General features: G+C 37.0%; 2 protein-coding genes across 2 annotated transcripts; both read right to left on the bottom strand.

The window, feature by feature from the left end:
- Window positions 1-11,748: 11,748 nt before the first annotated feature.
- On the bottom strand, window positions 11,749-12,485 carry LOC116187885 (protein ACCELERATED CELL DEATH 6-like). The gene is made up of 2 exons (XM_031516880.1): window positions 12,330-12,485; window positions 11,749-12,240 (listed from the first exon to the last, which is right to left on the bottom strand). The coding sequence occupies exons 1-2, from the start codon at window positions 12,483-12,485 to the stop codon at window positions 11,749-11,751; spliced, it is 648 nt and encodes a 215-aa protein (XP_031372740.1).
- Window positions 12,486-19,919: 7,434 nt separating this feature from the next.
- LOC116216063 (auxin-binding protein ABP19a-like) lies at window positions 19,920-20,879 on the bottom strand. Its single transcript, XM_031551981.1, has one exon. The coding sequence runs from the start codon at window positions 20,806-20,808 to the stop codon at window positions 20,176-20,178; it is 633 nt and encodes a 210-aa protein (XP_031407841.1). The 5' UTR covers window positions 20,809-20,879; the 3' UTR covers window positions 19,920-20,175.
- Window positions 20,880-27,249: the final 6,370 nt, after the last annotated feature.

Here is a 27,249-nt window from a genome sequence, read left to right as displayed (position 1 = left end):
TCTCTATATAGGCAAGATATTGGAGCACAAGCTAGTGATGAAATACCACATGAATCAGAAGCATTTACATATTGAAAGAAAAAGTTCATTGAGCATGTTAGTGGTCGAATAGTGCCCATAATAAAGTCTTGAGAAGATGCGAAGATTTGATGAATCAAAAGCAACTCATCCGATTTCATATTTTTTAGTTTTATATTTTGCCCCCTACAATATTTTATGGTCCGGTCCTTGCATATTGAAAAAAAAAAACTCGTGTCCATGAACCTCAGCATATTGAAATAAATAAATAAAAAAAGAAAAGAGAAGAAGTTGTACTTTTAATTACAGAAAAATGCGTATCGCCCTTTGGCATTTTAAAAAAAAATGCCCTCCGTTCTGTGGATCTTGAAAAATCGACCTAGGCTTTGGCATTTCAATAGAACGCCCTTCTATCGCTCGTGTATGTCGACATGGCAAAACGTGAAACAGACATAAAAACTCCACTACTGCTCACGAAAAAGAAAAAAAAAAAAGCTGAAATGCATTTGTTCAGGAAGCATAGGGGCACATTCTTGAAATCCAAAGTATATCGGGCATTATTTCGTGATGCCAAAATTCATATTTCAGAAAATTATTGGAAGCCGGCAAAGGGGGAGGATTTTAGCGTATATACCACAGACTTCGTAGCCGTTGGATTCAACATTTTCTTTATTTATCATTTATTTATTTATGAATCCAAGGGCTATGAAGCCGGAGGTATGGTACAACCAGCATTACTCTAAAAAGCTCCCCTGCAAGTGTCAACATCTGATAATGATTCTTTTCGAACCATTGGAAAAAATAAAAATAAAAAAATACAACGTTTCGAGAGGGGTAAAAAAAGTCAACTGTACCGAGCATTTTAGCTGGCAAATAACATGAGAGCTTCCATTTCTTTGTTTCTTATAGGAAATACTTAAACTAAGACTTTCACGGTCAATATATATTCATTATAGTCACATGGAGTATGAATATATTAGTCGCCGATTGGAGCAGATCACGGTCATAATCACTTTATTAATTAATTGAGACTAATTTTACTTGTGCGTCAGCTCTAATCTAACCACGAATTACTTCTAATGGGTTTCGAACCCCTCCATTGCAATATAAAATTCAATCACTAGAAACTCAACTCCCTAAAAATTCAATTTGCAGTTGAGTACTATCATCGTCATTCATAAATATATATATATATATATATATGTAAACACTTTAATTTCATTTTGAAAAATTTATGCTTTTTGTCCTATAACTTTAACTACTTTTCTCTTTTCATCATTTTTCAATATATATATATACATATATAATTTTTTTTTCTGTTTTCACCTTCCATCTTTAATGACTGTTTTGTAGGTCCCATCTGAAATTAAATTACCACATGATGGGTTGGATCTCTACTAGACCAAACTAAACCGAGACGAAGCTTTTCTGTAAATCAGTTTACTCTTAGAGGGACTAAACATAATGCACCGTTTTCCATCGAAAAACATATACGTCGTTTTCCACCGAAAAACATGATACCTCGTTTACTTTGTTATACTTTCACGTCAGAGAAGAGAAGCTGAAAGATTCGTTAGGTGACTCTTTGCAGCTTGATTCCTCATCTCATATTCTTCATGTTAGTAGAACTGACAGAGATTTTTGAAGGCTAGAAAGGTGCGTCTTATTTCTCTTGACTCAGGGCGTGTTTGACTACCCAAAATTTCTTATAATCATTCAACAAATTTCTACTAACTCGCTCAGCAAGGAAGAGGCGGGGGCGCTGGTCTTTGGGGTGGTATTTAAGAGTTATTTATAGTGTTCCTGTTCCCTCAGTATTTCATCAATTTGCAAATATTAAGATTGAATAGTGTGACCGAGTGAGGAGGGTGACCACTGCCTTAATCGAGCTCGCCGTTGATGGTAGAGGTCGCCGGCAACTTCTATTGGGTGGTGGTGGCAGGATCAAGGCCACCACCACCCTCAATCGTCGGCTCCCTCTAGCACAAGAGAGATCACCAAAAAACCTCCTTAGTGCTGTTGCGATCTGACGATAGAGCCCTCATTGCTTTTATTTCATCCCTCTCTCTTTGAAGAGAGAAATGAAAAAAAAAATGATGAGGTGGTGGCCGTGATTTTGGCGATCACCACCCAGGCAAGGTCGTCGGTAACTTTTGACGTCACTAGTGACCTCAATTAGTGTGGTGCTGGTCGACGTTGGGCCACCACCACTCCCAGCACATTTTGATCTCACTCTCTTTTTATTTTATTTTATTTTTCATAAAATAATATATTAATTGGGGAAAAAGCGGAAAGAAAGAAATTCTTGTGTTATAGAAACTTCACGAAACAGAAGAACTGAAATGCATTCCTTTAAAAAGCATTCGGGCACATTCTTGAAATTCAAGTTATACGGGGCGTTATTCTGAGATGCCAAGTACAGATACTATCGTGTTTCAAAAAATTGGGGGCTTTTCACCAACCCTGCCGGCCCCCCCGCCGCCGCCCCCAATAGTGTCCCTAGTAACTAAAATTATCCTTCCTCCCATTTTTTATATAATCAACATTCTTTGATTTCAATTTATTATTTCTATTTATTTCAATAGTATTTAAAAGTTCTTTCATTATATTAAATAAAGGTACATGCGTGAGATACAATTTAATTCTATAATTGATTGACATGAGTTGAATTTCTGATATGATAAATTGATGAAAAAAATAGCTAACCTAATAAGGGTTTCAACGGCTACAATAGCTATAACAAAAATTGAAAAAATAAAAAACTTCTTTTAGGCTTTTTTTTGGAGTGCGGTAGCTATTGTATAACTATTTTTTTTTATTAAATTTTAAGCAAAGCAGTGTTTGATAAACTATTTTAAAACGATGATTTGGTTGATTTCAATGATTGAAAACGTAATTTTCTCTAGCAGGTTAATATGTACTTATTAAAACTGCTTCTACTTATTCTCTATTTTAATCATTAATTTAAATTTCAATAATTTCAACTTATTACCACTCAAACACTTTTTCTTCTTTTGATATCATCACTTATTTTTCAGCAATTATATTTTAGTACTTTTTTTTCAGTAACATCACTCCCAAACCAAGCCTTGTTGGCTATCAAAAAATCCAAAGAATGTTATGAAATTTTATTAACTGCATTCAGTATATGTTCAAGACACGTAAAGGCCCTAACCATATGTCGACTCCTGATCAATCCATAGATCAATACCAATAGAAAATAAATAGGCACTTAAAACAAGTACATGTTTGAGTATCATTGAATAGCTCCTTATTAATTTGGATTCATTTCAATATGAACAACAATTCAATCAAGTCGATTTATTATAATAAGTACAAAGCAAGTGAATGGTATTTGGTAATATAAAAAGAAAGGAAAAATTATATTAGTGGTCCTATATATTTACCATTTTTTTACATTGAATCCTAAAAGCTTAACTTTAAAAAATAAAGTCCTAAAACATTTGTAAATAGGGCAAAACTAGTCCTTTCTGTCACGACCCGTCACCGAGTAGCTACATGGAGCAAACGCCGTGAGATTCATTCCAGGTGGCCGTTAAATCGCTTATGTTGTCCTCCCTTATCAACCCGACTGGAAGTACCGTGACAGAAGCAACATCACCTCCCATCTCCTCATGGTCCCTTTCTGTTCAGAACAGAGAAGACAGGACAGCAGCCACCTTCAGCTCCCTCTTCTCCTTTCTCTCAAGCTCAGTCTTCCATCGGTTCTCCTCTCCATTTTCAAGTTGCAATCAGCCGCTTCTCCTTCAACCTCCTGCAACTCATCCTGCCGCTTTGGCTCAACCCTTTCCCATCATCACTCTTCATCTTCTCCTTTCATCCACGGCTTCTTCCCGGTCAAGCCCTCCAATGCCCGAGACTGTCTCCCTTTCCTCTCCTCTCAGTTGTGACAGCAGCTAGTGTTATCAGAACCGGATCGGATATCGAACTGGCCGAGCTATGAGTTCATGAGTTTATGGATTCAACGGGGAGTTCGATGAGTTGGACTGCATGTTTAATTATAAATAAATAAACATTTATTATTTTTAAAAAATAATATAAAATACAAGAAAATAGTGATAAATATTATATAATATGTGTCCAAAAAAATACAAGAAATTTTTTTTATTTGCATATGATTGCAAATGACTCCTAGAATAGAAGAAGTTTTTCCAATATAAAAAAAAATCCTGAAGAGATAGAATGGATTAGAAACAGTATACAACACATGAGTTATAAGACAACAGAAACCTTAGCCTTAGCACACAAGTGTCTAATAGAAAATGAGGGGGAAAAAAGAGCTTCTTACAGTTTATGTATACGATCATTAGCGCAACGATATTATTAGAGATTCTACAACGGTTGACTGACAAAAATAACTATCATGGCTATTTTTTTCTTTAGCCGTTAGATATCATAATATAAGATTTGGATTGTACGCTTGTCTAAGATGTTTATATTAGAAGATTCACGTTTCATATTTTAACTTTTGAGGTTTTCGACTATACATGTTCTTGACGATACTTGATTGAATCTGGGAATGAGTCAAATCCGATTTGATATTAATCTAAACCAAATTGACCCGTTCAAAAATTAAAATAATAATTATCCAAGAAAACAAGAAGTCTGAAACCCTTATATACACTTTCTTCTATTCAAACGAAAAACAAGTGATGAATTTATTTTGTCATATAACAGGCAAGAAAATTTCATGTCTCCCTCGAGATTATCATATCAACACCGCAAAGACTTCCAGGACCTTTGATGTCTTAAAATAACGCCCCTTTCTACCTTATAACCAGAATGGAATGGTTTTTTCGCCGACTAGGGCTTGGTTTCAGCATACACAGCTCAGCTTCTTCTTCTCCAACCGCCTTCAGTGGTGGCTTCTCCAATTTTCATCTCATTTTCTGTGGCGAATTCATTAATCGGAATAGATGCATGTATTTACATAAGGAACGGAGACGATGAATTTAGGGATTTTGATTGGATTTTCCGATGTATGTGTTCTTCGGTTTAACTTTTGATTTCAATTGTAATTTGGCATGAAGAACTCCAGAACTCCAATTTTGATGGGTTGTAGAATTCCTTATTTTTTTTATCTTTTATTTTTTCCTGATAATTTCAAAATTATTATTTAAGATTGAACCTGACAATTTGGTTTGGTTTCATATTGAACCGAATTAGACTTGTTTCCAAGCGCAACCGAGCGTCGACGAGAAGATACGAGGTCGAAAATATCGATAATTAAATTATGAGGGGTGAATCTTAAGGTATAAAAATTCAGGACATGTGTACGGTCATGATCTTAAATAAGGGGATCTGATGGCCCGAAAAAAAAAAAAAAACTGTGGTGATTGTGTTTGCCATCAACCGTGGTGTAGCATCACCCATGATATTATTGTATAAATTTATCTCTTTGTATATTTTCAGTCTGAGCAGTTTATGGTATGTAACTTTAGTTGGCAAAGCTCTTTCTTTAACAGGAATTTCTTTCTCACATTGTTTCATCGACCTAACAATAAATGAGAGAATCCAACCGAGGGATTTACTGATAGGATTTTTTTTTCGGTGTGGACCTTGGCATTCGGAAGTCCAATGATTCCTGACTAATCCAGTTGAACTGGGATTTGCTGATTGGATTTCGTCTTAATGTTTTTATTGAGCTTTAGGTTTCAGTTTCCACTGAAATGGCAATGCATTAAAATAATCATCAGTGGCTTCCTGCTTTCGGTATGAGAAATATGGTGCGAGACGGTTTTTATCAATAATAATTAGTTTCCCTTGGAGACATTACAAGAAAGAGGACAGCCAGAAATTAATCCACGAATTGAAGCTTTTCCAAGCCAGAGCGTTTTATTGGATATACATATTGCTTATATTTTCCAAATTCAAAAAACACGACTTATTAGAGTATCTCAATCCAAGAAAGTTTTTTTTTTTTACCGCTGCACAAAGAAATTTTTTTGTTGCGAATGAACAAGAAATTGAGAAACTGTCCATATGTAAAATTATAATTATTGATACAGGCTCGTTCCACGTAAAAGGTAATCTTTTGTTACAATCGAACGCTTCTCCGAACCAAGCTATGAAACAAAAGCATACACATGCTGCTTACATCGTGCAAAGCACCCACATATGTCCATCAATCTGGCTACCAAATTTTCCGAGGGTGAAAAATGCGGGAACCATATGTTGACTGCACCATGAGATGAACAGTGAAAGTTGCAACATAACAAAGAGAGCAACGGGGACGAAAGTGACTGCTATGATCGGGAATAGAATCCACTTGAACCTCTCACTTAGGGCGAGTAAACTGGCAATTTCGTCCATGACTTACGCAAGTTGCATCATCTAGGTCCCTAAAAAAAATGTTACATCGAATTCGTCCCTGGTCACATCGAATTCTTCCCTGGTCACATCAAGTTCATCCCTGGTAACATCAAGTTTGTCCCTGATAACATCAAGTTCGTCCCTAGTCACATCAAATTCGTCCTTGGTAACATTGAATTCGTCACTGGTCACATCAAGTTCGTCCATGGGCACATCGAATTCGTCCCTCGTAACATCAATTCGGTCCTCCGTCACATCAGTTTGGTCCTTGGTAACATCAAATCCATCCCTCCGTCCTATCTATCGTTAACACTTGACGGAAAACATCGTATTCATCAATATCGTCATTCTATGTAACTGTTCAATTTACTGTCAAATTTGAAACTGCCTTAATTTATTCCCCTTTTTTTTGTCTTCTCTTTTATCACTCACTATCGTCTCTGGTTCATAACTCCTGCTCTCCCGCTCTCTCTCTGTCTCTCTCTCACTCTCTGCTCTGCTCTCTCTCTCTGTCTCTCTCTCATAACATCCTCCAAGCGCGAGCTAAGTGACGTTGTTTCCTCTTGGGGAAAGATCAATTTCGCTCTCTCTGAGCTCTCTTTCTGTTTCGTCCTGATCATGGATGGAGATTTCAGATTTGTCCGCGAGCCAAGGTATGTCTCCGGCTAACTATGACAGGCTATTGTTTTAAGCAAAAAGAATGACATTTTTGTTGATGATCGGAACATGCATTAAAGTTTGGTTACAGTTTACGCATTCCAATTGTCTGAGTTGAGACACTGCTTTAGCTAACAAAACAAAATGGGGGGTTTTCTAAGTTTTGGTTTTCTGTGGTCTTTGGCAGTGGAAACACACTTAGGACAATCGATGTGGTTATGCATCATGGGGGAAAGTTTGTTAGAGATCCCATTTTGCGATATGAAGGTGGTGTTGTGGAAGTGAAGAAGGATGAAGACATAGATAAGTTCACTGTTGCAGGGGTTTTAGACATGCTTGGCAACACATATAAGACCAAACCCACTGCCTGCTTCTATCAAAATCCAATCTTTAGTGATTTGGATGTTGGATTTGAGCCTTTAGCTAGTGATGATGATGCAAGATTATTGTTTAATATACTTGCAGAAGTTAATGAGCCCTGTAAAGAGGTTCACTTGTACTTTGAGCACAATGTAGTAGATGTTCTTGAAGAAATTTCTTTAGATGAGGTTCGAGAGCTAGAGAGAAAGAGAATGCAAGAGGAAAGTCATCGGGGAGAGGAAGCTGATCAGGGAGAGGTAGGTGATCAAGAAGAAGATGATGATCAGGGACGGAAAGATGATCAGGGACAGGAAGATGATCAGGAAGAAGAACGTGATCAAGAAGATGAAGGTGATCAGGAAAAGGAAGGTGATCAAGAAGATGACATCATAGAGGACAGCAGCTACAAGTTGGGACTAGATGACAACAATTCAGAGGAGTTTGATGATGGAAGAGTTGATTCAGGTGGAGGAGAAGGAGTACAAGGAGGTGAAGGAGAAGTGCAGGGAGGTGAAGAAAGCACACTGTCTGGGAAGAAAATGGAGAGAAAGTGCAATGAGAAATCAAGCTATTCTACCTCAAAATCCATTAAGAAAAAAGGATATAAGAGTAAAGAAAGGTTTAAGGACAAGACAACTGCTGAGATGGAGCACATGTTTGTAGGTACTTTCAGCTTTGTACAAGAGATGGAAGGAAGCACTACAGATGAAATATACAGACGTCCTGCTACATTCTCATCTGCTGTTGCTAGTGCTACTACTGGTGCTGCTGCTGGTGCATCCACATCTGATGCCAACTTTGAAGAAGAGCAGGTATGTGAGGGCTATGAAACAGATGAGATGAAGTCAATCCATGATGAAGATTCAGACAATGAGGTAACCAGGTACCCATGTTTCAATCCAGAAGATGAAAGCAGTGTTGTTATCACTAAGTCAATGGAGTTTGAGAGTTTGGAGCAGTTCAAGAATGCTGTGAGAGATTTGAATATCTCAATTGGGAGGGAAGTTGATTTTGTGAAAAATGATAATGAGAGGGTCAAAGCTTTATGTGTTGAGAGGGATGTGGGTGGTAAGGGCAATGGATGTCCTTGGGCCATACTATGCTAAAAAAAAAAGGCAAGTAAAGTCTTCTAAGTGAAGACTTTCCACTCTGAGCACACATGTGCTAGAAGGATGACAAACAAGCTTGCAACAAGAGAGTGGATAGCCCCTAAGTTGGTCGCACTTGTCAGGATCTAACCAGATGTAACTGGACAAGTAGCATATGACTACATGATCAACATGTATAAGGTAAAGATGAATGATGCCATGGTATCTAGGGCTCTGAAATTGGCTCATGAAATCTGTGAAGGCCAAGAGAAGGAGCAATATGCAAAGTTGCGTGATTATGCTAATGAGCTATTGAAGAGAAATCCTAGATCAACTATTGGCTTGCGATGTACACCATATACTCATGAGTTTTACAGAATGTATATTTGTTTGGAAGCTTGCAAAATGGGCTTTTTGACTGGATGTAGACCCCTGATTGGCTTGGATGGCTGCTTCCTCAAAAGATATTATGATAGACAATTGCTATCTGCTATGAGTCAGGATGGGAACAACTCTTTTTATGTGATAGCATACGGCATTATGAATGTGGAGAACAAGGAAAACTGGATTTGGTTTCTTGAAAACCTAGTGAATGATCTAAGAGATCCAGTGGAGAAGGGGTTCACTTGTATTTCTGATAGACAAAAGGTAACCAATCTTGTCATTCGCATGAAAATATAATAACATCCTTTAGGTTCTCATACTGATAACTTATTTGCATTAATTTTTTCATTTCTGATGCAGGGACTGGATAGTGATTTGGAGTTAGTTTGCCATGGTGCACCACATAGATATTGTTGCAGACATATCTTTGCTAACTTCATTAAGAAATTTAGCAACACCCCAGAGTATGAAAGAGCATTCTGGGCCTGTGCTAAGGCAACAGCACAACGCTATTTTGCTGAAGCAATGATGGTGCTTGACAGGCTGAATAAGGATGCTGCAAAATGGCTGGATGACATCCCTACTGATAGGTGGAACATGTCAGCCTTTGACACTGTATGCAAGAATCAGGCAGTCACATCCAATATGTGTGAGCAGTTCAATGGGGCAATCCTCAAATATAGGGGTAAGCCCATAATTACGATACTTGAAGGGGTAATGATGTATATCACTAGTAAGATGGTGAAGACACAGGCATTGATTGCCAAGAGCCAAGGACCCCTCTGTAAACAAATCCAAATGAAGCTTGATAAACTGCATCAGAAGTCAATCTATTGGACTCCTCACTGGTCAGGGGATCCCAATAGAGCAAAGTTTGAGGTAACTTGTCCTCTCCATTCAAAGTGTGCTGTTGACTTGAAAGAGATGACTTGTTAATGCAGATCTTGGGAGTTGTCTAGCATTCCATGTGAGTATGCCATTGCTTGTATCAGCCACAATGGTGAAAAAACTAAAAAATTTGTCAACTGTTGGCTAACCAAGGAGACCAATGATAAGATATACTCCAATTACATCAACCCTGCAACTGGTGAGGGATTTTGTGAGACAACTGGTTTTGACCCTATCCAACCTCCCATTGTGAAGAGAAAACCAGGGAAACCAAAAACCAAGAGAAAGAAGGCACCAGAAGAAGACTCTAATCCTCACAAGATAAAGAGGAAGCTTGGCCCTCCTAGTTGCTCCCGATACAAACAAGTTGGACATAAGAAGACCAGTTGCAAGGCTAACTTAGGTGATGGGGACACAGCTGCTGCTACTAACGAAACGAGGCCATCTGATGTGCCAATTGATGGTGCAAATGAGGAAACCATAGCATCTCAGGTGCCAGGTGAGGGGGGCTCAGCTACTGCAGGTGACAATGCAAATGATGCACCAGCTGTTGCTCAGGATGGACATTTTGGTCCTATCCCATCTCAACCTGAGCTTCAATCAGCACAACCCTTACAGACTGACCATCACTCCACCACACATGTAAAAATTTACTTTTTTTTAAAAATAATTTCAGCATGACATTATTAAATTAATTAACTTTGTCAGCCTAATATCATTTTGCTTGATGTATAGGATCCTTGTCAGTACTTTCCCTATGCAGATGATTTTGCCAACATACAGGTCACTCCTCCAGGTGGAATTGCATTCAGACCACCGCCTATGAGACCTAGCATGATGCCTCATCCAAGAGCTCTTATTACAAAGAAAACCATTGAAGGTACCAGTGCTGGAACTGCCCAGAGGTTTGCAGCCTTTATGAACACAGGAGTACCAAGGCCTCCTCAATGATGATAGTTGTCTTTTCTTGCTCATTTTGGTTGCTGTTGATCTTGCTTTAGAAGTTTAGATGCATTTTGGATTGTGAAGATTGTGAATATTGGAATGTAATTAGGTTGGAACATAGATAGTTTTTTGCTGTGTTTTTAGCTGGATTGTACATGCTGAAGACTATACATGCTGAATTGTACATGCTGGATTATGCTGAAGGCAGTATGCATGCTGAATTGTACATGCTGGGTTTTTTGCTAAATTGTTATATATTAAAGTTGATGTATTTTGTAACTGGGGTGACTCGGAACCTCTAATTGTAATATTAAATTAATATTAATTGTCGCTAATTGGTTCGGTTGCTTTATTCATTTTGAAATTTTATCCTTATGTTCTCACACTAGTGCATAACAGATTTTGAGCTTATATTACAGTAAATATGTTACAGAGTGCTCAATCTGTTTCATTAAAGGTAGAGGACTATATCGATGTAAGGGATAAGGACTATGTTGATGATAATTGGAAACCAAAGTTGTATAAAAAAGATGAAAAAAAAAATGATAATTGGAAACCAAAGTTGTATAAAAAAGATGAAAAAAAAAAGTTGATAATTGGAAAACCAAAGTTGTATAAAAAAGATGAAAAAAAAGAGATGATAATTGGAAAACCAAAGTTGTATAAAAAAAAGAAAAAAAAAGATGATAATTGGAAAACCAAAGTTGTATAAAAAATATGAATAAAAAAGAAGCCTAAATTACAAATATAGACATAAGAATCTTTTTGATACACATCAATCTGGGGCTCTCACGGAGTTATAACGGTAAAGGACAGAGGGATGGATTTGATGTTACCAATGACCAAACTGATGTGACGAAGGACATAATTGATGTTACCATGGACGAATTCGATGTGCCCAAAGACGAACTTGATGTGATCAGGGACGAATTTGATGTGACCAGGGACGAATTTGATGTGACCAGGGACGAGCTTGATGAGACCATGGACGAATTCGATGTGATCAGGGACGAATTCGATGTGACCATGGACGAATTTGATGTAACATTTTTTTCAGGGACCCAGATGATGCAACTTACGTTAGCCAGAGACGAAATTGCCAGTTTACTCCACTTAGGGCCATATATAGTGTTGCTCCGTATGCAACCATCAAGGTTGCTGTGGCAAGGAATAAGGACGCAAATCCTAATATCAACCTCTTGGGGAGCGCATGGAGGAAATCCTTTTCCGCGTACCATGCCGTCAGGATAGACAAGAACATTGAGATGGCAGTTGCAGAGGAAAAGAGAGCTAGCACGTCAACAGCAAACCACGTGAATACTTGCTCAGTTAGAAACCGCGGACTGCCTTTGCCATCAACATTTCCACCGGGAACTGTGAAAGCCGCTGCAAATACAACGGTAGCTGTGAGGGCGGACACCACCATGCAGGAGTTTGACGTATCCTTCATCCATTTCTCCGCATCTCTAAGTAAGTCCTGGTGCTCCTTTGCTAACAGTTCACGAGCTGCTAGGCCATCGTTATCCTTTTGTACTCTGACCGGGGGATGAACGAACTCTTCCACAGCCTGGAGAGGCAAGCAAGTCCATAAAACTGTAGTGTCCAAGCAGGAAAATGCAAATCCAAGGCAAAACCGGTAAGAAGCATGGATCGCACCTTAAACCTTTGCAACTCTCTTTGCATTTGTAGTGCAGGACAGGATATAGATAAAAGTCCAGGGTAAGGGGATAGTTTTGCAGCACTACGCAAAATTGTCTGACCACTTCTGTTAATGTTGGCTAAGTCTTTGTTAGTTCCATTCTTTTCGAGCATAAGATTAAGCACCTTTTCTCATTGTAGGGTCACCGCTTCCTGAAGTATGGTCCCAGATGATGACGACTCGATCCAAATCAAATGGGGAAAATACTGAAGGCAAATGGCTATTATTTCAACTGTGCCGCTCTCCACTGCAAAATATAGAATAGGTTGACTTCGAAACAACTGAAGTATCTCACGCGGAGTAATATTGCGTGAGATCTCTAGGCAATTTTCACAAGCCTACAGCCTACGCGTGCATCTGTGTTTGAATTCATCTTTGATGCACTTGATCACCCCAAATGCTGCATTTTAATTAGAATTCATGAATAAATAAGTGAAAATAATAAATAACAAAATAATTACCAGTACCACTCTGACCAAAATAGTGCAGAGCTTTCCAAGCAATACTGATGCTTCACTGCCGCGCTGCTGTCAGACGCAGACAAATGAAAACAAAATTTCGTTCATCATTATTTGCAATGCACGGACAAAAAAAAAACTAGTCTTACTATATATAGAGAGGTGTTGAGAATTAGAATTCTGCAAACAAAAATTAAAGTATAAGAGTTACGAATATTATCACTTATCTGCTTGAACTTTAGAAATAAATGCAGTCAATCACTTATGGACTTAATCAAAATTTAACATGGATCAATTGGGTTAGTTCAAGTGGTTCGGTTCTTGTTCCCATAAGATTTCAAATTTGGCTCTTGTGGATAGAGAACACCCCTAGTGGCCTGATCCAACTCGATCATCGAGGGCAATTGGATTTTTGAATACCAATGTACATAAAAAAAACTTGGTATTAGAGTGATTATTCCTCTGATGTTTAGTCTGAGTGTGGAATTTATGGTTTGTTTAGTCCGTGTGTTGGAAGAGAAAATGCACATCATAGTCAATTATCAAGTATGGAAGTGGAAGACTTGGGTAGCACTAGCGTTTAGCTCGAACTCTTCGGGTGAATTTAGACTCAACTGCTTATAGGTTTAATGAAAACTAGCTGATACAGTATGTTGTGCAGTAAATTTGAATCAATTTTTATATGACAGAGATTAAATAATTAACATATATAATGTACGATTAAAAATACTAAGAAACTATATGTAAAAAATCATAATAAATACTACAAATTGTGAAAGAACTAATTATCATGATGGTAAATAAATATGTATTCCAACCATTTCATTATATGCGGATATCATGTATAAAGAGTCAATATTCTATTAAAATGAAACTAAGAATCGACATATGCGTGATCGGAGGCCTTATCCCATAGTTTTGCAAGGAATTCATTGTGGGTTGAGATGATTAGTCAAGTGAAAGCCGGATATTCCTTATATAGAAAAATATATTGGAATATGCATCGGTGCAATGAAAAATGGGGAGACTTAGAGTGTAGGAAAAATTAAGTAGATAGAAAGATGATGCAAAAAGATGAACTTTCATTTCATATTTATAAACAGATCAAAAGCAAATAATGTATCATACTGTCGAGCCTACATTTTTTAGCTTTTTATCTTTTTCTCTAAAATAATATCGTTTATACGATGCTGCTCGTGAGAACATTTGCTCTTCTGGAAGGACGGCCCCCTCCCGTAGCCGAGGCCCAAGTTCGATCCTTGCCCGGCCAAAAGGTTTTTTCATTTTGGTTTAAATTTCCTCAAACTTTTTATATCTTCAAATTAGAAACTCCTATAACTTTATTTAGTCTTTCAATTTTATCCCTCTAAAAACTCCTACCAAATTATATAATTTTTCAATTTCATCCTTCCAATCAATTCCAATATGAGATATTTCAATTTTATCCCTCTAAAAACTTCTACCAACTTATACAATCTTTCACCACCAGCACGGTGGTCTAGTAGTTAAGTTTTAAGCGTCTCACTTGAATATCAAGAGTTCGAACCTCACTGAGGACGTAGAGTAGCCACTATGTGGGTGTATTATGGAATGACGGTGGCCGGCCCATAATGCTTGATCCAGTGGGTCTTGTACTTAATTCACTAGTGTGTTGGTGGGGTTGCGGTGACCAAGTTAGGCTAAAGTCTCAGCGAACTATGACAAAAGGAACATTCCGTAGTGGTTAGGTTTCCTTAGCTAAAGTAGCCACAGCGAATTAATAATCCAACCTAACCTTTTATTTAGTAAAAAAAACTTGTACAATCTTTCAATTTTATCATTCTAATCCATTCCAATATGTTTAAATACAATCATCATATGTTTTTCTCCACCATATCCAAACTCATCTTCCTAAAAATTAATTTTAAAACTGAGCATGTGTTATTTATATAGTGAAAAACTCAATAATAATTGTTTTAATGTACTATATATATATATATATTATAACATAGTTGAAAGTCATTTTTTCGTTTTCACTTCCATCTAGCCAACCTATCCATTTATGTTGAGATAATATATCATCTGTCAAGCATCTCTTCAAATCATTAAAATGATATGTAATTCTCTTATAAAAAAGAAAAATCAATCGTATGCAATGCTGAAGTAATATCATAATACACCTACCATATATGCTTTTTAAGTTAATTTGATTTTAATCTTTTTTAAATAATAAATAATTAAACCAAAAAATATATAAAAAGATTAATCTTTTAGATTAGACGGTTATGATATCTAAAAATCTCATATGGTATAAAAGCGCATGTTATTACAGACGCGTTTGGCCCCCATTTAATTATTTCCATACGATGGGCGTCCAAAACTAATCCAGCCACTAAAGGATGAGCATTGAATAATAAATAATTAAATAACGTTGTATTCAATAATGTTAAGTTTTTAAATTAAACGATTATGCAACTCAAAATCACTCCTTTTTTTTAAGAGATAAAAATCAAAATTTAATTATTTTGACTTTACGTTTTTAGACTAATTGGTGAATGTAATTTTTGACCCTCGGCAAGGTGCGGGCATCACAACCTCGTCGGAAGTGAAAGGAGAAATTGCTTATAAAAAAGGACATAGTCCACTGGCGCATGATTTCGCTCGGCAATCAAGAAATTTCAGGCTCATTACTCATTGTGAGACTAGTCGTATCCAATTTATATTTCATTAATTGTATTAGGTTTGTTGAGGTCGGAAAAATCCAATCTTGATCTTGTATAGGTCATGACCCTCGAGCTTCAATGAGGGACCCGCAAAAAAGGGGAAGAACTTAAAGGGAATCACAATTTTCATTTCCGATACTTAAATGAGAGACTTCTCAGAAAGAGTAAAGAATTGAATCTAGGGTTTAGGCATATCTGGCAGGTATTTATAGGAGTCTCGAGATATTTGTATCGGGATATCGTAGTCCGCTCAAAATATGTGAATGCATATAATAAATAAAGGAATATCCCATAAAGATATTAAGTCCATATTAGGAAAATATAACATCAAAGATATTTGCGATATATGAGAGATAATTATGGAGGAAATATTTCATCTAGAGATTATTAATGATTTGGTGCATCAAGATGGGTCCATGATGATAAGTGGGGCCAATAAGTCTGGCCAATTTTCTAGTTCCTAACAAGATTGATCAACTTTTTTCAGTAACTGAAAAAAAAGGAGAAACAGTGCTTTTGTATTTTGATCGTTCATTGTATGGATTAGTACAGTGAAATGGGACCACAAATGTGAAAATGTTGATGAATATCTTACGAATCCAATCACACCACGATGTCTTGTCATACGGTGCGCTAATCCCCCACTGCTACAAGAGGCCTCTTGCACCTACTTAGTTGGGGTTCACCATTAATCTACATCAGATCTAGACGAAGAGTTTTTTTTTTTTTTTGAAAAAGGAAGACTTTAGAGTTAGACTTCAATGGAAATATATTATCGTTGCTTCAATTCATTCCACATCGTTTTGGCCTCCTAATATAATCCACGATTCCTTGCACGCTTTTATCAAGTGAATGAAAAATGCACGAGCCAATCATCGAGTTATTGATACTCCAAAAGTTGTATTGTGGGTAGGTTAGGTCGAGCTGCTTCGATAGAGACCTATCAATAAACCCTAGCTTGTTCTTCACCTTCAATGCTCTCTTCGTGGCTCTTGCCCAAGTCTAATAGTTCTTGCCTCTGAGAACGCAAGTGAAAAAAGGAGTTCCCAGATTATCCGAAGTACTTAGGAAATAGGGTGACGATGGATCAATCGTTTCTTCTCGGCCATGACACATTAACCCAAAACTGTATGATCTTCACATTTATGATACCAAATTAAATAGAGCAAAATTGTCTGGGAAAAGAACGCAAAATTCATCTCATTGATCTGTGAGATTTACACATGCATAAATGCAAAGCTCCCGTCTCCAATACTTTGCGGAAATACAGAACGGAATGATGACACCAAAATAACAACTATTGTAACAAAAGAATGTTCTCCGCGATATTTCAATTTCAAGATATTCCCCCAACAATCATATATTTTTATTATGAACCTTGGCAATTATTCCAGCCTATTTCCGCACAAAATGCATGTGTTGAAATAATTATCTTTTTTTTTCTTTTACAAATAAAATGTAATTATAAAATTTGTAAGAAGTCCATGCCCAGCAACATTGAGTCCTGGTTAACCTACAACCGTACGTTCAATTGATTAGTGCAAATTATATATATAGTTTCCTTAAGCAAAGACCTCGATCGGCAGTTGCACTGTCACAGTCAGTACGATGTATTATGTATAAAAGATTTCCACGTCCAAATTTATACAGTTTACTTTTTCTATATATCGAAGGTTTTTTTTTTGGGGGGAGAGAGAAGTAAGTCCTTTGTTTTTTGTTTTCTCTTTTTTTTTTCTTTCTTTTTCAGTTGGATAGTCAGATGGGACGCATTGAACAAGTTTCTTTTTAAAATTGACAACCAGTCAGTACCCAATGAGCTCGACTAATCATGTCGGAGCCTCATCAGCTCACCAAGAAATAAAATTATCTCAATTATGAATTTTTTTTATTTACAATATTCAAATACGAAATCTTATTTAGGAGAAATAAGTGTCAATTTACATCCATAACTTGATTATACCTCAATTGTATATTTTATATAGTGAAACTGACCAAAATGCCTAAGATATCAAGTCAATACGTCCACTCACAAGACTGTATGTTCAGACAGTTCACTGGGAATTTCACTGATTTGTTCACTGCTGCCACCTATTCACTCGAGTAGCGTGCATACATATGTTACAATCTTTTTCTTTTGGTTTTTATTTTGTGTTGAAAAATGAAGAAATTTTTTACCCAAAAGAATTTGAGAAATCGAAAATCAGCGTGTATGTGTACGCTACTCCGTCTCGAACCAAAATCGACTCCGAGTTTGTCTGCCATTTAGTCGTAGGACGGGGGACGCTGCTCCACCTGTCTTCCGCACGGCTGGTGCACTTGGTTTCTAACATTTAGAGAGGGAAATATTTGTGCTGATCGGATACTCGAAAATTATTATATCTCTCATCAAGTCATCATATCTTCGTGAGTTAAACTCTCCTTTGTGATTGATATTGTTGGAGTGCTCCATTTCTGCGTAATGTAGTTTCGTTTTAGTTTTATTGGGTTTCCATCCCCGTTTTCTTAAGACATAAAATCTAAAAGTAAATTGGATTTTCATAGAATTAATTCTACAAAGGAATTTACAAAACCTTATACACTACAACAAAATAATTTATTAACAACTAAGAAATTAATTTAGTTACTAAAGAGTCACTTTTAGCAATTAAAATAATTTTTAACCATATATATATATATATATATATAGTTATTAAGTCCTTTAGGCAAAGAGGCACATGTTACCTTTCTCCATTCAAGGGGAAAACTTCTTGTTACTCTTATGAATAATTACCCTTGAATTTCCTTCTAAACTACGGCAAAATAATAATAAAATTGACCTGATGATTAAGGAGCGTGATTTTTTTGGAGAAATCCCACAGTTCAAGTCATCTTATAAACAATACAGGAGAATATTCCTTATTGAGCCACCTGCACAGCTTGTGTCGTCAGACTAACTTGTCCCATGAGCTTACAGGGTATTCATGTGAACCGGAGGGATTAAGGCCTAAGCCCAAAACCCCTTGTTATAAAAAAAAAAGTCCTTCTAAACTAGTTTTTTTTAAGGGTAAATTCTAAACTAGTTCGATGTCCTACACAATTTTATTTTTTGGGTAAATTTTAAGCTAGTTCAACGTTCTAATTTAGATTTTTTTTTATAACATCGACGAGTTTAATTTCAAAGAAATAATTTCCATGAACTAAATTATGGTGTGCGCTCACCAACGTAGACTAGTTCAAGTGGTTTGATACATCTGTTAGCTCAATTTGACGTCTGGATGTGATTCGTCTCAGCTAATAAAATGAGGATATCTGTGATCTCTTCAAAAGAAAAGCCAAATGACAAATAGTTTTTTATGGACATTCTCAAGTAATAACTTATTAAAATTCATTTTTCGCTTGTAGGCTTTAAATATTATCAAAAGAATGAGTTATGTCCATAACAATTTGAAGCAAGTTTTCTTTTCTTTTCTTTTCTTTCTTTTTTATTTTTAAATCCTGGTGAAATGAAGCAAGATTTCTTTTTTGTAAGATAACGCGGACAAAGCCTGAGAAAAATTAAATTACACAAAGACGGGCATATGTGGAGGCTTCAATGGTATCACCATGTATACATGGAGGTTTCAATGATATCACCATTGAGAAGAGCATGAACACCCTCTAAATTGGTTCAAAGGGCAGAGCCTCCTATATATTCTTATTTATACACTAGGACATAAATATCCTAGTTCTTAGGAAATAGTTAAATTTGAAAGAACCATCCACAAAATTAGATCTTAAAAGAGTGGAACCTTTATAACCACAAGTTGTTACAAGTAGTTCGTCACCTGCTTCTCTTGAGTAAAGTTTCAGATTCGAATATTATTAGTGAAGAGAATTTATTATTGGGAAAGTTGTAACTTTTAGTGGGCTGACCCATCTCCAATTTGGAGTAGTGATGGATGTACCAGGTGATGCAGACCTGGAAAAGAGTGGAACGACCGTCATATAGATTTTGTCTGCTCTGGCACTATTATGTTCAGTGCTTTGTAGCATAAAATTAGTTTAACCTCTTCGATATCAATCCATCCGGACTGACTGCGGTCATTATGTCTTCTTAGCAATTACTTTCCAATGGCATCTGGACAAACCTGATATACCAGCATGAACGGTACGTGATAAACTGCGGTCAAGCTATATCGTTAATGGTCTTACTCTTGCTCATCACTACATGGTGATACTTTCCTCTCTTTGCATCGAGCAAAACAGAGGGAAAGGAAAGTGAAGAGAGGTGGAGTTTGTATAGTAATTTTGAAGAATCCTATATGCAAACTCCTCCTTCCACTCATCTCCTTCCCCTCCCTCCATTTTCTTAGATTCAAACGGACGGGTAAGATTAAATATATTTTCCTTAGACTAGGAACAAAAGAAATCTCTGAAATGACGTGCCTTTAATCATTGGAGCACCGATACAGATTACTTGAAAAAGTTTTTCTAGGTACTCCATTTATTTAAACTTCAATTAGAATAGACTCATCCACTACACACATCGAAGACTCGAACTGGACTAACAGGTTACAAGAAAGAAAAGGCGACTAGAGACCAAGATTCATCTTTTTCCCTTCTTTAGAGATTCTTTTACAAGTGGCTCAGTTGTTCAATGTGCAATGCATAAGAATTTCGAGACCTCAGTTGGTGCCGCCAAGAACGCCCTTGAGCTTCTTGATCTGCGCTACGTCGAGGAAAGTTGTAGCTGCCACCAACTCGGTGGGCAAGTCGTTGGCGAACAGTGCGAAGTCTGTTATCTGAAGTCCCGGACTCGGGCTGCTGAAGCTCACGACGGCCAACGAGGGGCCCTTACCGGAATTTATCTGGAAGTGCAGTAGTCCTTGAGGGAACACCATAATGTCACCCTTGTTGAGGTTCTTGAAGTAGACCTTGTTGGCTGACGATGAGATGAACCCTGCGCAGATGGTGCCCTGGATCACCAGCAGGACCTCTGAACCACCGGGGTGGGTGTGCATTGGGATGACCCCGCCAGGTGCTAGGTCTAGGCGGGCTATCGACAAGCCTAGCCCATTAAGGCCCGGGAACTGGGCCGAGAATGCTGGGGTGACGGCTGCTTTTATCAGGTTCGAGGTGTTGCCCATCGCACCAAGGCCCGAGTAGACAAAATCATTCACCGTGACCTTAGCGGCGGGCTTGCATGAGTAGCCTGCTGGACTCTCCGGGGCTGCTAGGTCCCCGACGCAGAAGTCCTGGACTGCTGCTTCAGTTGAGAAGAGGAGGAGGGAGAAGAGGAGGAGGGTTTGGAGAACCATATCTTAATATGTCTAGTCTCCGCCCTTTTGGTGATAAGGAAAGCCTCTTTCGAGTGGTTGCTTTGACGAATGGCAGTGGTTCCAATTATATAGAAGGTAAGTCTAGGGAACCGAGGCCAACGAGCACATTCTCGTAGATATTTGTTATAATAGATATTTTCTTTTTAATTTTTTCCAGTTATAAGAGAAATGATTGCGTTTGACAGAGGCCATGGTTTCAGTGACGAGAATCAACCGTGAAAGGCGAAAAAAACGTCATCTACGTAGGTTTAGTTTGGGACGTTGTGATTGGTCGATTGGATAACGCCCCCATGCATACTGGATATGGAATTCAGGAGCATGGCCTAACACAAAATGGGAACGTTAAGAACGACAAATTCCAGTCCGTGATGCATGTCGGGATTGTGATCTCTTTTGCAGATAGAGACAAGATCCCTCTTTTTGTCTGTAATTATAGAACACAAGAGAAATATCTTGTCAGATATTATTTACTGCATGCAATTCCATTTTCCAGAGTATTCTTTTTACAGTATGGAATGAAATCCATAGAATAAGTCTTACATCCCCAATAGAAATATCTGATTTACTCATCAAAGATTTAATAGGAGAGAAGCTTTGATAATGACAATTGGATATGAAATCTCTGTAGTGTTCCAAATGAGAAATGTCTACCATTATACCCCATTTATCTATATAATGATACATAGTTAATCGGCGGTTCAATTTATATTGGCAATTTCCAATCAATTAATGTTTATCAATCTTTAAGTTTTGTTCTCGTACATGTTGAGCTTCTCCTTATTTGATGAGTTCCATAATCATCCTTCTAAACAGATTGTGAACATCAATACAAGAATATATGTTCCCATTGATTGCAAATATATACATTTTCCTGTGCCTTCTACTAATATAAGAATTATCTAGACTCGAGATTGGTATTTGTCATTCGACATTGTAGATAAGGCATGGAAAGTTTAAGCATTTCAATTCTATCTTCGTGAGTTTTGAGTCTCACCAATAATTACAACCAGCCGAAAATAGTAAGAGAGTAAGTATCAGAGAAGATGAAAAATCAAAATGTGGTCCAATGGCACATGGGACGGAAAGAGAAGCGAGACCATAAAAAGACATTTTTTGACAGCTAAAAGCTGCCAGGAAAAAGGAAAAGAGAAAAAGAAAAAAAGAAAAGGTTATCTCTGTTCGTCTGCAAAGTCTCCTCGCAAATTCTATCCATAGAAATTTGAGTGGATATTACGAATTCCCCTTCTGCTGGGTTTCCCGGATTTCAGGGAAGAAAGTCTAGACAGTTAAATTGAGAAAAGGAGGTGAAAGAAGTTGCAGAGTATAAAAATATACGCTTTCACTTTTGATTTAAAAATTTAAATATGTTCGACTTTTATGAAAGGATTATCGATTTTTCTTTATTTGATTTCCTGATTTCCTTGTATTAAATACCTATACCTCCATTATAACAGAAAATAAAAATAAAAATAAAAATGTTAAGGAAGAAAATGACAGAAAAAAGAAGAAACTAGTGATATTTTTCATCTCATGAATTATTTTCAATAATTAATGAAAGTATAAGTTTTTGATTACAAAAAGTGGTATGCGAGTCTGGTAAAATAAAAAGAAAATCTAAGAGTGCGTTTGGATTGAGAGTTGAGTTGAGTTGAGTTTTGGTTTTAATTGGTTTGTAATGATTATATTGTTGAATTATGAGAAAAAGTGTGAAAAAGTAATAAATAATTGAGAGAAAATAATGATTAAGTAATAATTGTATTGTTGAATTGTGAAAAAGTAATGAATAGTTGAGAAAATTTAATATTAAAAATTGAATTGAATGGTTAAAAATATTTAAAAAATAAAAAAAGTAATGATTGTGATGTTGAATTGAAGATAATTAGAGTTGAGTTGAGTTAAGTTGAATATTATTTGTAAAACAAACACACCCTAAATAATTAGTTTTAGGTGAGAGCGCATGTCACCTTACACACCATTTTCTAATATAAAAGTAGAGGTTAAGATAACTAATCTCTCATTAAAACATTTCTTATAGATATTCGTTTTCTTTTTTCCCTCCTGTTTTTGTAGCTGTTTACACATAACGGTAGAGATTTCTAGTCTCCGAAGGCGTCTAGTAGCTGCTCCTATGCCTGGAGAAAACTGCTAAAGCTCCGTGGGATGGTCTGCTCCATTGCTAAAATTAGTTCAGGACGTGGTAGAATCTGCTGGTTTTGGTTTGACAAATTGACATCCTCTAGGTCTGTTGATGAGTAAAATTGGATAAATTTCACATCGAAAAAGAAAAAAAATATCCATGGATTTATATGGTACTTGGGTACCATTACTTATCAGCTTGAGCTTTTAAGTGGATATGGGCCCAAGCCCATATAAGCCCAAATGGAAATTTAATATGGTATTAGAGACTAAGTTATGCATAGCGCGCCCACGTGCGTGTGCGCACTCACACCGCTCCAAGCCCAATATGTCTGAGTGCAGCTAAGAGTGCGCCTCGTGTTAGTCCCCCCTCACCCGAGCAAGGAAGACGAACCCGGCTCGAGGTCAATTATTGAGGGCGGGAGTTTAAGGGTGCGTGACAACGTGTATGCAAAAATAGACCATACGTTGCACGTGAGGGTGGGTGTTGAGGAGTAAAATGAGATAAATCCCACATCGAAAAATCCAATGAAAATTTAATAAGGTGCTTGGAATGATTAAATGCAAAGTGGTGGAATAGGCGTTCCTGTCCAGTCCAAGGTTTCTCATGTCATAAAGGAGTAAGGGTTGAGATGGAGAAAGAAATTCTTGTGCGTAACGGTATCAGCAAAGTCTGTCACCGTTACAGGCCGATATATCGATCTGAAAGAAATCCTTATGCGTCACGGCCGTAACGCTGCTACATAATGGCTGTAAGGGGTAAAATATTCGCCGTAACAGCCATAATGGCCGTTATCCATCATTGCTGGCCATTACTCAAGAAAAAACTAACACAGATAAGTTCATGGATGGTAGATTTATAGGGGGGAGGGAAAGATTTGCATTTGATAGTAAATTGTGGAGTGTGAAAAAGAGAGAGACCAGTCAACGACATCCACAGAAAAAACAGGAAGATAAATAAAGTTTTTGTCCGTGATGCATACAATGATTGGCTGAAACCGTTATAACCGTGATGCGATCATTGCACGACCCGCGAAAGTGATTTAAATCCTTGCTCAGAAAATGGTTATTATCAAATTTACAAGCTAACTGCAATCAGCTTTGCAAAAGGAGGACGACGTGATCTTTGTGAAAGGGAAGAACTAGTATAGATTTCTTTGGTCATCTCCTTTGATTCCGAGGCACTGCTTCATAACTTGGCTTGCCATAAGGACCTCGTTGCCAGCCGTTGGTAGAGCTTCAAGATGGAGGTCTGTTAATACTTGTGTTTCGTATGGGACTGGAAATGAAACAAGGGATTGTTAGCTCTTTGAGTGCAGGTTTTCTACTGCAATCTGGTCTAGCATTACGCAGATCAGTAGTGAGGAAAGGAATTATAGTACTTGGTGGGGCCATCGGAGATATAAGGGTAAACTATCAAAGCTGCAACCGGGAAGAATCTCTTAGCAGGCTATGATTGAATCATAACCTCTGGAAAGCAAAGAACGATTGTATATGTGTTGATGTTTCACCCCACACACCAAAAGTTCGAATCAAGCTTGTATCATTATTAGGGATGTAAAGTACAAAGTGATTGGAGCTTTGGATTCTCCGAGGAAGAGGAATAACACTAGTCGAAGGAATCTCTTAGTTGATTTTTTTTTTTATTGGTTTTGAGGGGGTTGGGGGTGGGCTTTGAAAACTGAAGCTTGTATAAGTGCTTGATTCGTGTTGTTTGCTATTCTATACTTGGGCCTGCAAGCCTTGTTTTCTTTAGCCCTACGAGCCAATCTGGGACTGCGTGCCTTTGTTTTTCGGGGGCCTACAAGCCTGTCTCTTCCCAATAGCTCATGTTTGATGGATTTATAAGTATTTTGATCTAATAAGGAGCAACAGTTACGGATAAAAAAATATAAAAGAAGAGGAATTGATGAGCTAAGGATCCTCATTCGCCACTAACACATTCAACTACAGCTTCCATCTCCTTGACATAGCATATTGATGTAAAACAACGGTATAATACAGACGAAGTTACAGTGTGTAGATATAGATCAGAGGATGATCGAAATCTCATTTCATACCAAAGACAGGGCACTTGAAAGTTGAAACAACACTCGAGTCCATGGCAACTAATCAAAGCCATACGAATAATGTCTACAAGAGCCGGCTGGCATCAATTGGGATATGCATAGCACGAGGGCTCATTAAAGCCACCAAAGTATGCCATGGGGCATTGTGGTCCCCTTTTCTAGTTTTGATCTAATAAGGTAAACATCGATAGATGGTGCTAACTGCATGATGCTTATACAAATACATGCGGCTCGGCCAGCAAAATTGCTGAAACTCTTACTGGAAAAACCAAAATATACCAAATGTAGTTAGACTGGACTAGCAATAATCATGATGTAATGGCCCAACATGGGCTATCTTTCGCGAGCTATCTACAGATGCAGCCCGAATGAGTTTCTCGTCGTGTGAACATGGGCTCAAATAGTTGATCCCAAAACATCCATGCTGCTGACACGATGGAAATATCGAGAACTGATAATAGCTATTACTACGCTGTGCCATGTGCAAGTCTGGGGATATCTGTCCTGTAGCAAAAAAGAGCTAGAAAAGTTTGTCATACAACATTATTGAAAACGGACCGACTATGTATTGGTCGATGATCCTATTATTTCCGGCACCATATATCCGAATGTTTGTCTTAGGACTGTACAAATTATTTGGAAGACCTCTCTCATTCCTCTCTAGACCTGTCCTTTAGTACCATTTTCAGCTCAAGAATCCGAAGAAGTCTCTTTTTTTCTCATTAAGAAAAGGATCGTCGGTGTACCCAATGACTAGGTCGCTAGTGAAGAGCATCTCTCTGTTGTATTGATTCAATGAGGCGTTGATCTTGAACTAGCACACAAGGTCAGTATTAGCAATGAAAAGCCGATCGTGTGCAATTAAATCAGCATTGTGCAGAGTCCGCTTAGTACTGTCAGAAGCCATGAATCGAGTTGAGACTGTGTGGACATGGAGATGAGCAAGCTTCGATCCAATGTCGTCTTACCCTCCTGAAGACTTCGAACCCAAGCTTTTGTCGATCAGAGGCGACCCTCTCAAATGTAATTGAAAACTGGTGAAAATGAATTTCTGACCGCAACATAATCGATACCAATTACCGATGTCTTCGGTAACTGCTTGAAGGATCTTCATAAAAAAAAATGCATCTAATTTCGATTGGTCCACCATATTCATCATCCGTATCATGGATCATATCCTTCAGGAATTAATCAATTAAACATACTATAATATTATAATATCAATTAACCTAATTGGTAATCTATATCTATATCTATGTGAAAGCAAAGTCTTGAACCGAATTCTCACGCCGTCGTATCACTAAAAACAGAAATTGGAGCTTTCTAGTTTTGTCACGCCATCGTTTATAAAAAGAGGTCCTCTTTTAGCAACAAAATGTATCAACATAATATATACAATATATACATATAAGTAAAAAATATATCAACGGAAGATACACATATATTCATTATATACATAACTGCCTACCATATATATATATATATATATATTTGTTTCAATTATATATTGTAGGGCCATATAATTAGAAAGGACGTTATATCAATTCTACAAATATATATGCATATATATTGATTCCGTTATTTAACCTTATGATCTTTATATATATATATATATATATATATATATATCACGAAGAATTTGAATTCAAGAATTTAGAGTATAGCGTCAGCGAGTACAGGTAACTGTGCCCTCTCTTTTCTATTAACCAAACTAGTTGAATACCCGCGTGTTGTACGAGAGCCGTACAAATAATCTCTTAATTAATTTGGTAGAAAAATATTGTCAATATATGCACGAATTAAAAACTCATTAAAGAAAATTGAGGAAAATTAAGAATAGAATTCAATTAAAATATGTGAGTAAATATATCAATCATAATAAAATTTAGAAATCTCATTGAAATGTGTGAAAAGAGGAATTACATGAAAATATGCAAGCAAATATACCAACCATAGAAAATAATAATTTCTCCAAGTAAAATATCATAATAAAGTAAATAAAGAGAAAACCTGATCGTTGACTCCTTTTTGAAACAAGCAAATTGACATAGATCTATCGGTGTTGGTAGCAGATGATCATGCAATACAATATATCTATAATGTCCACAAACACGTCTATGCAAACAATAATATAATGATAAAGATTTTGGGTAAACGACGTCTATATATATAACTCCAATATATTTAAAATCTCGCAAAAAGAAAAATCTTCATT

Source organism: Punica granatum, chromosome 8 (genome assembly GCF_007655135.1).
Source record: "Punica granatum isolate Tunisia-2019 chromosome 8, ASM765513v2, whole genome shotgun sequence".
Taxonomy (NCBI): domain Eukaryota; kingdom Viridiplantae; phylum Streptophyta; class Magnoliopsida; order Myrtales; family Lythraceae; genus Punica; species Punica granatum.
Note: the sequence above shows the minus strand (reverse complement) of the source record. Positions and strands in the feature narration are given on the sequence as shown.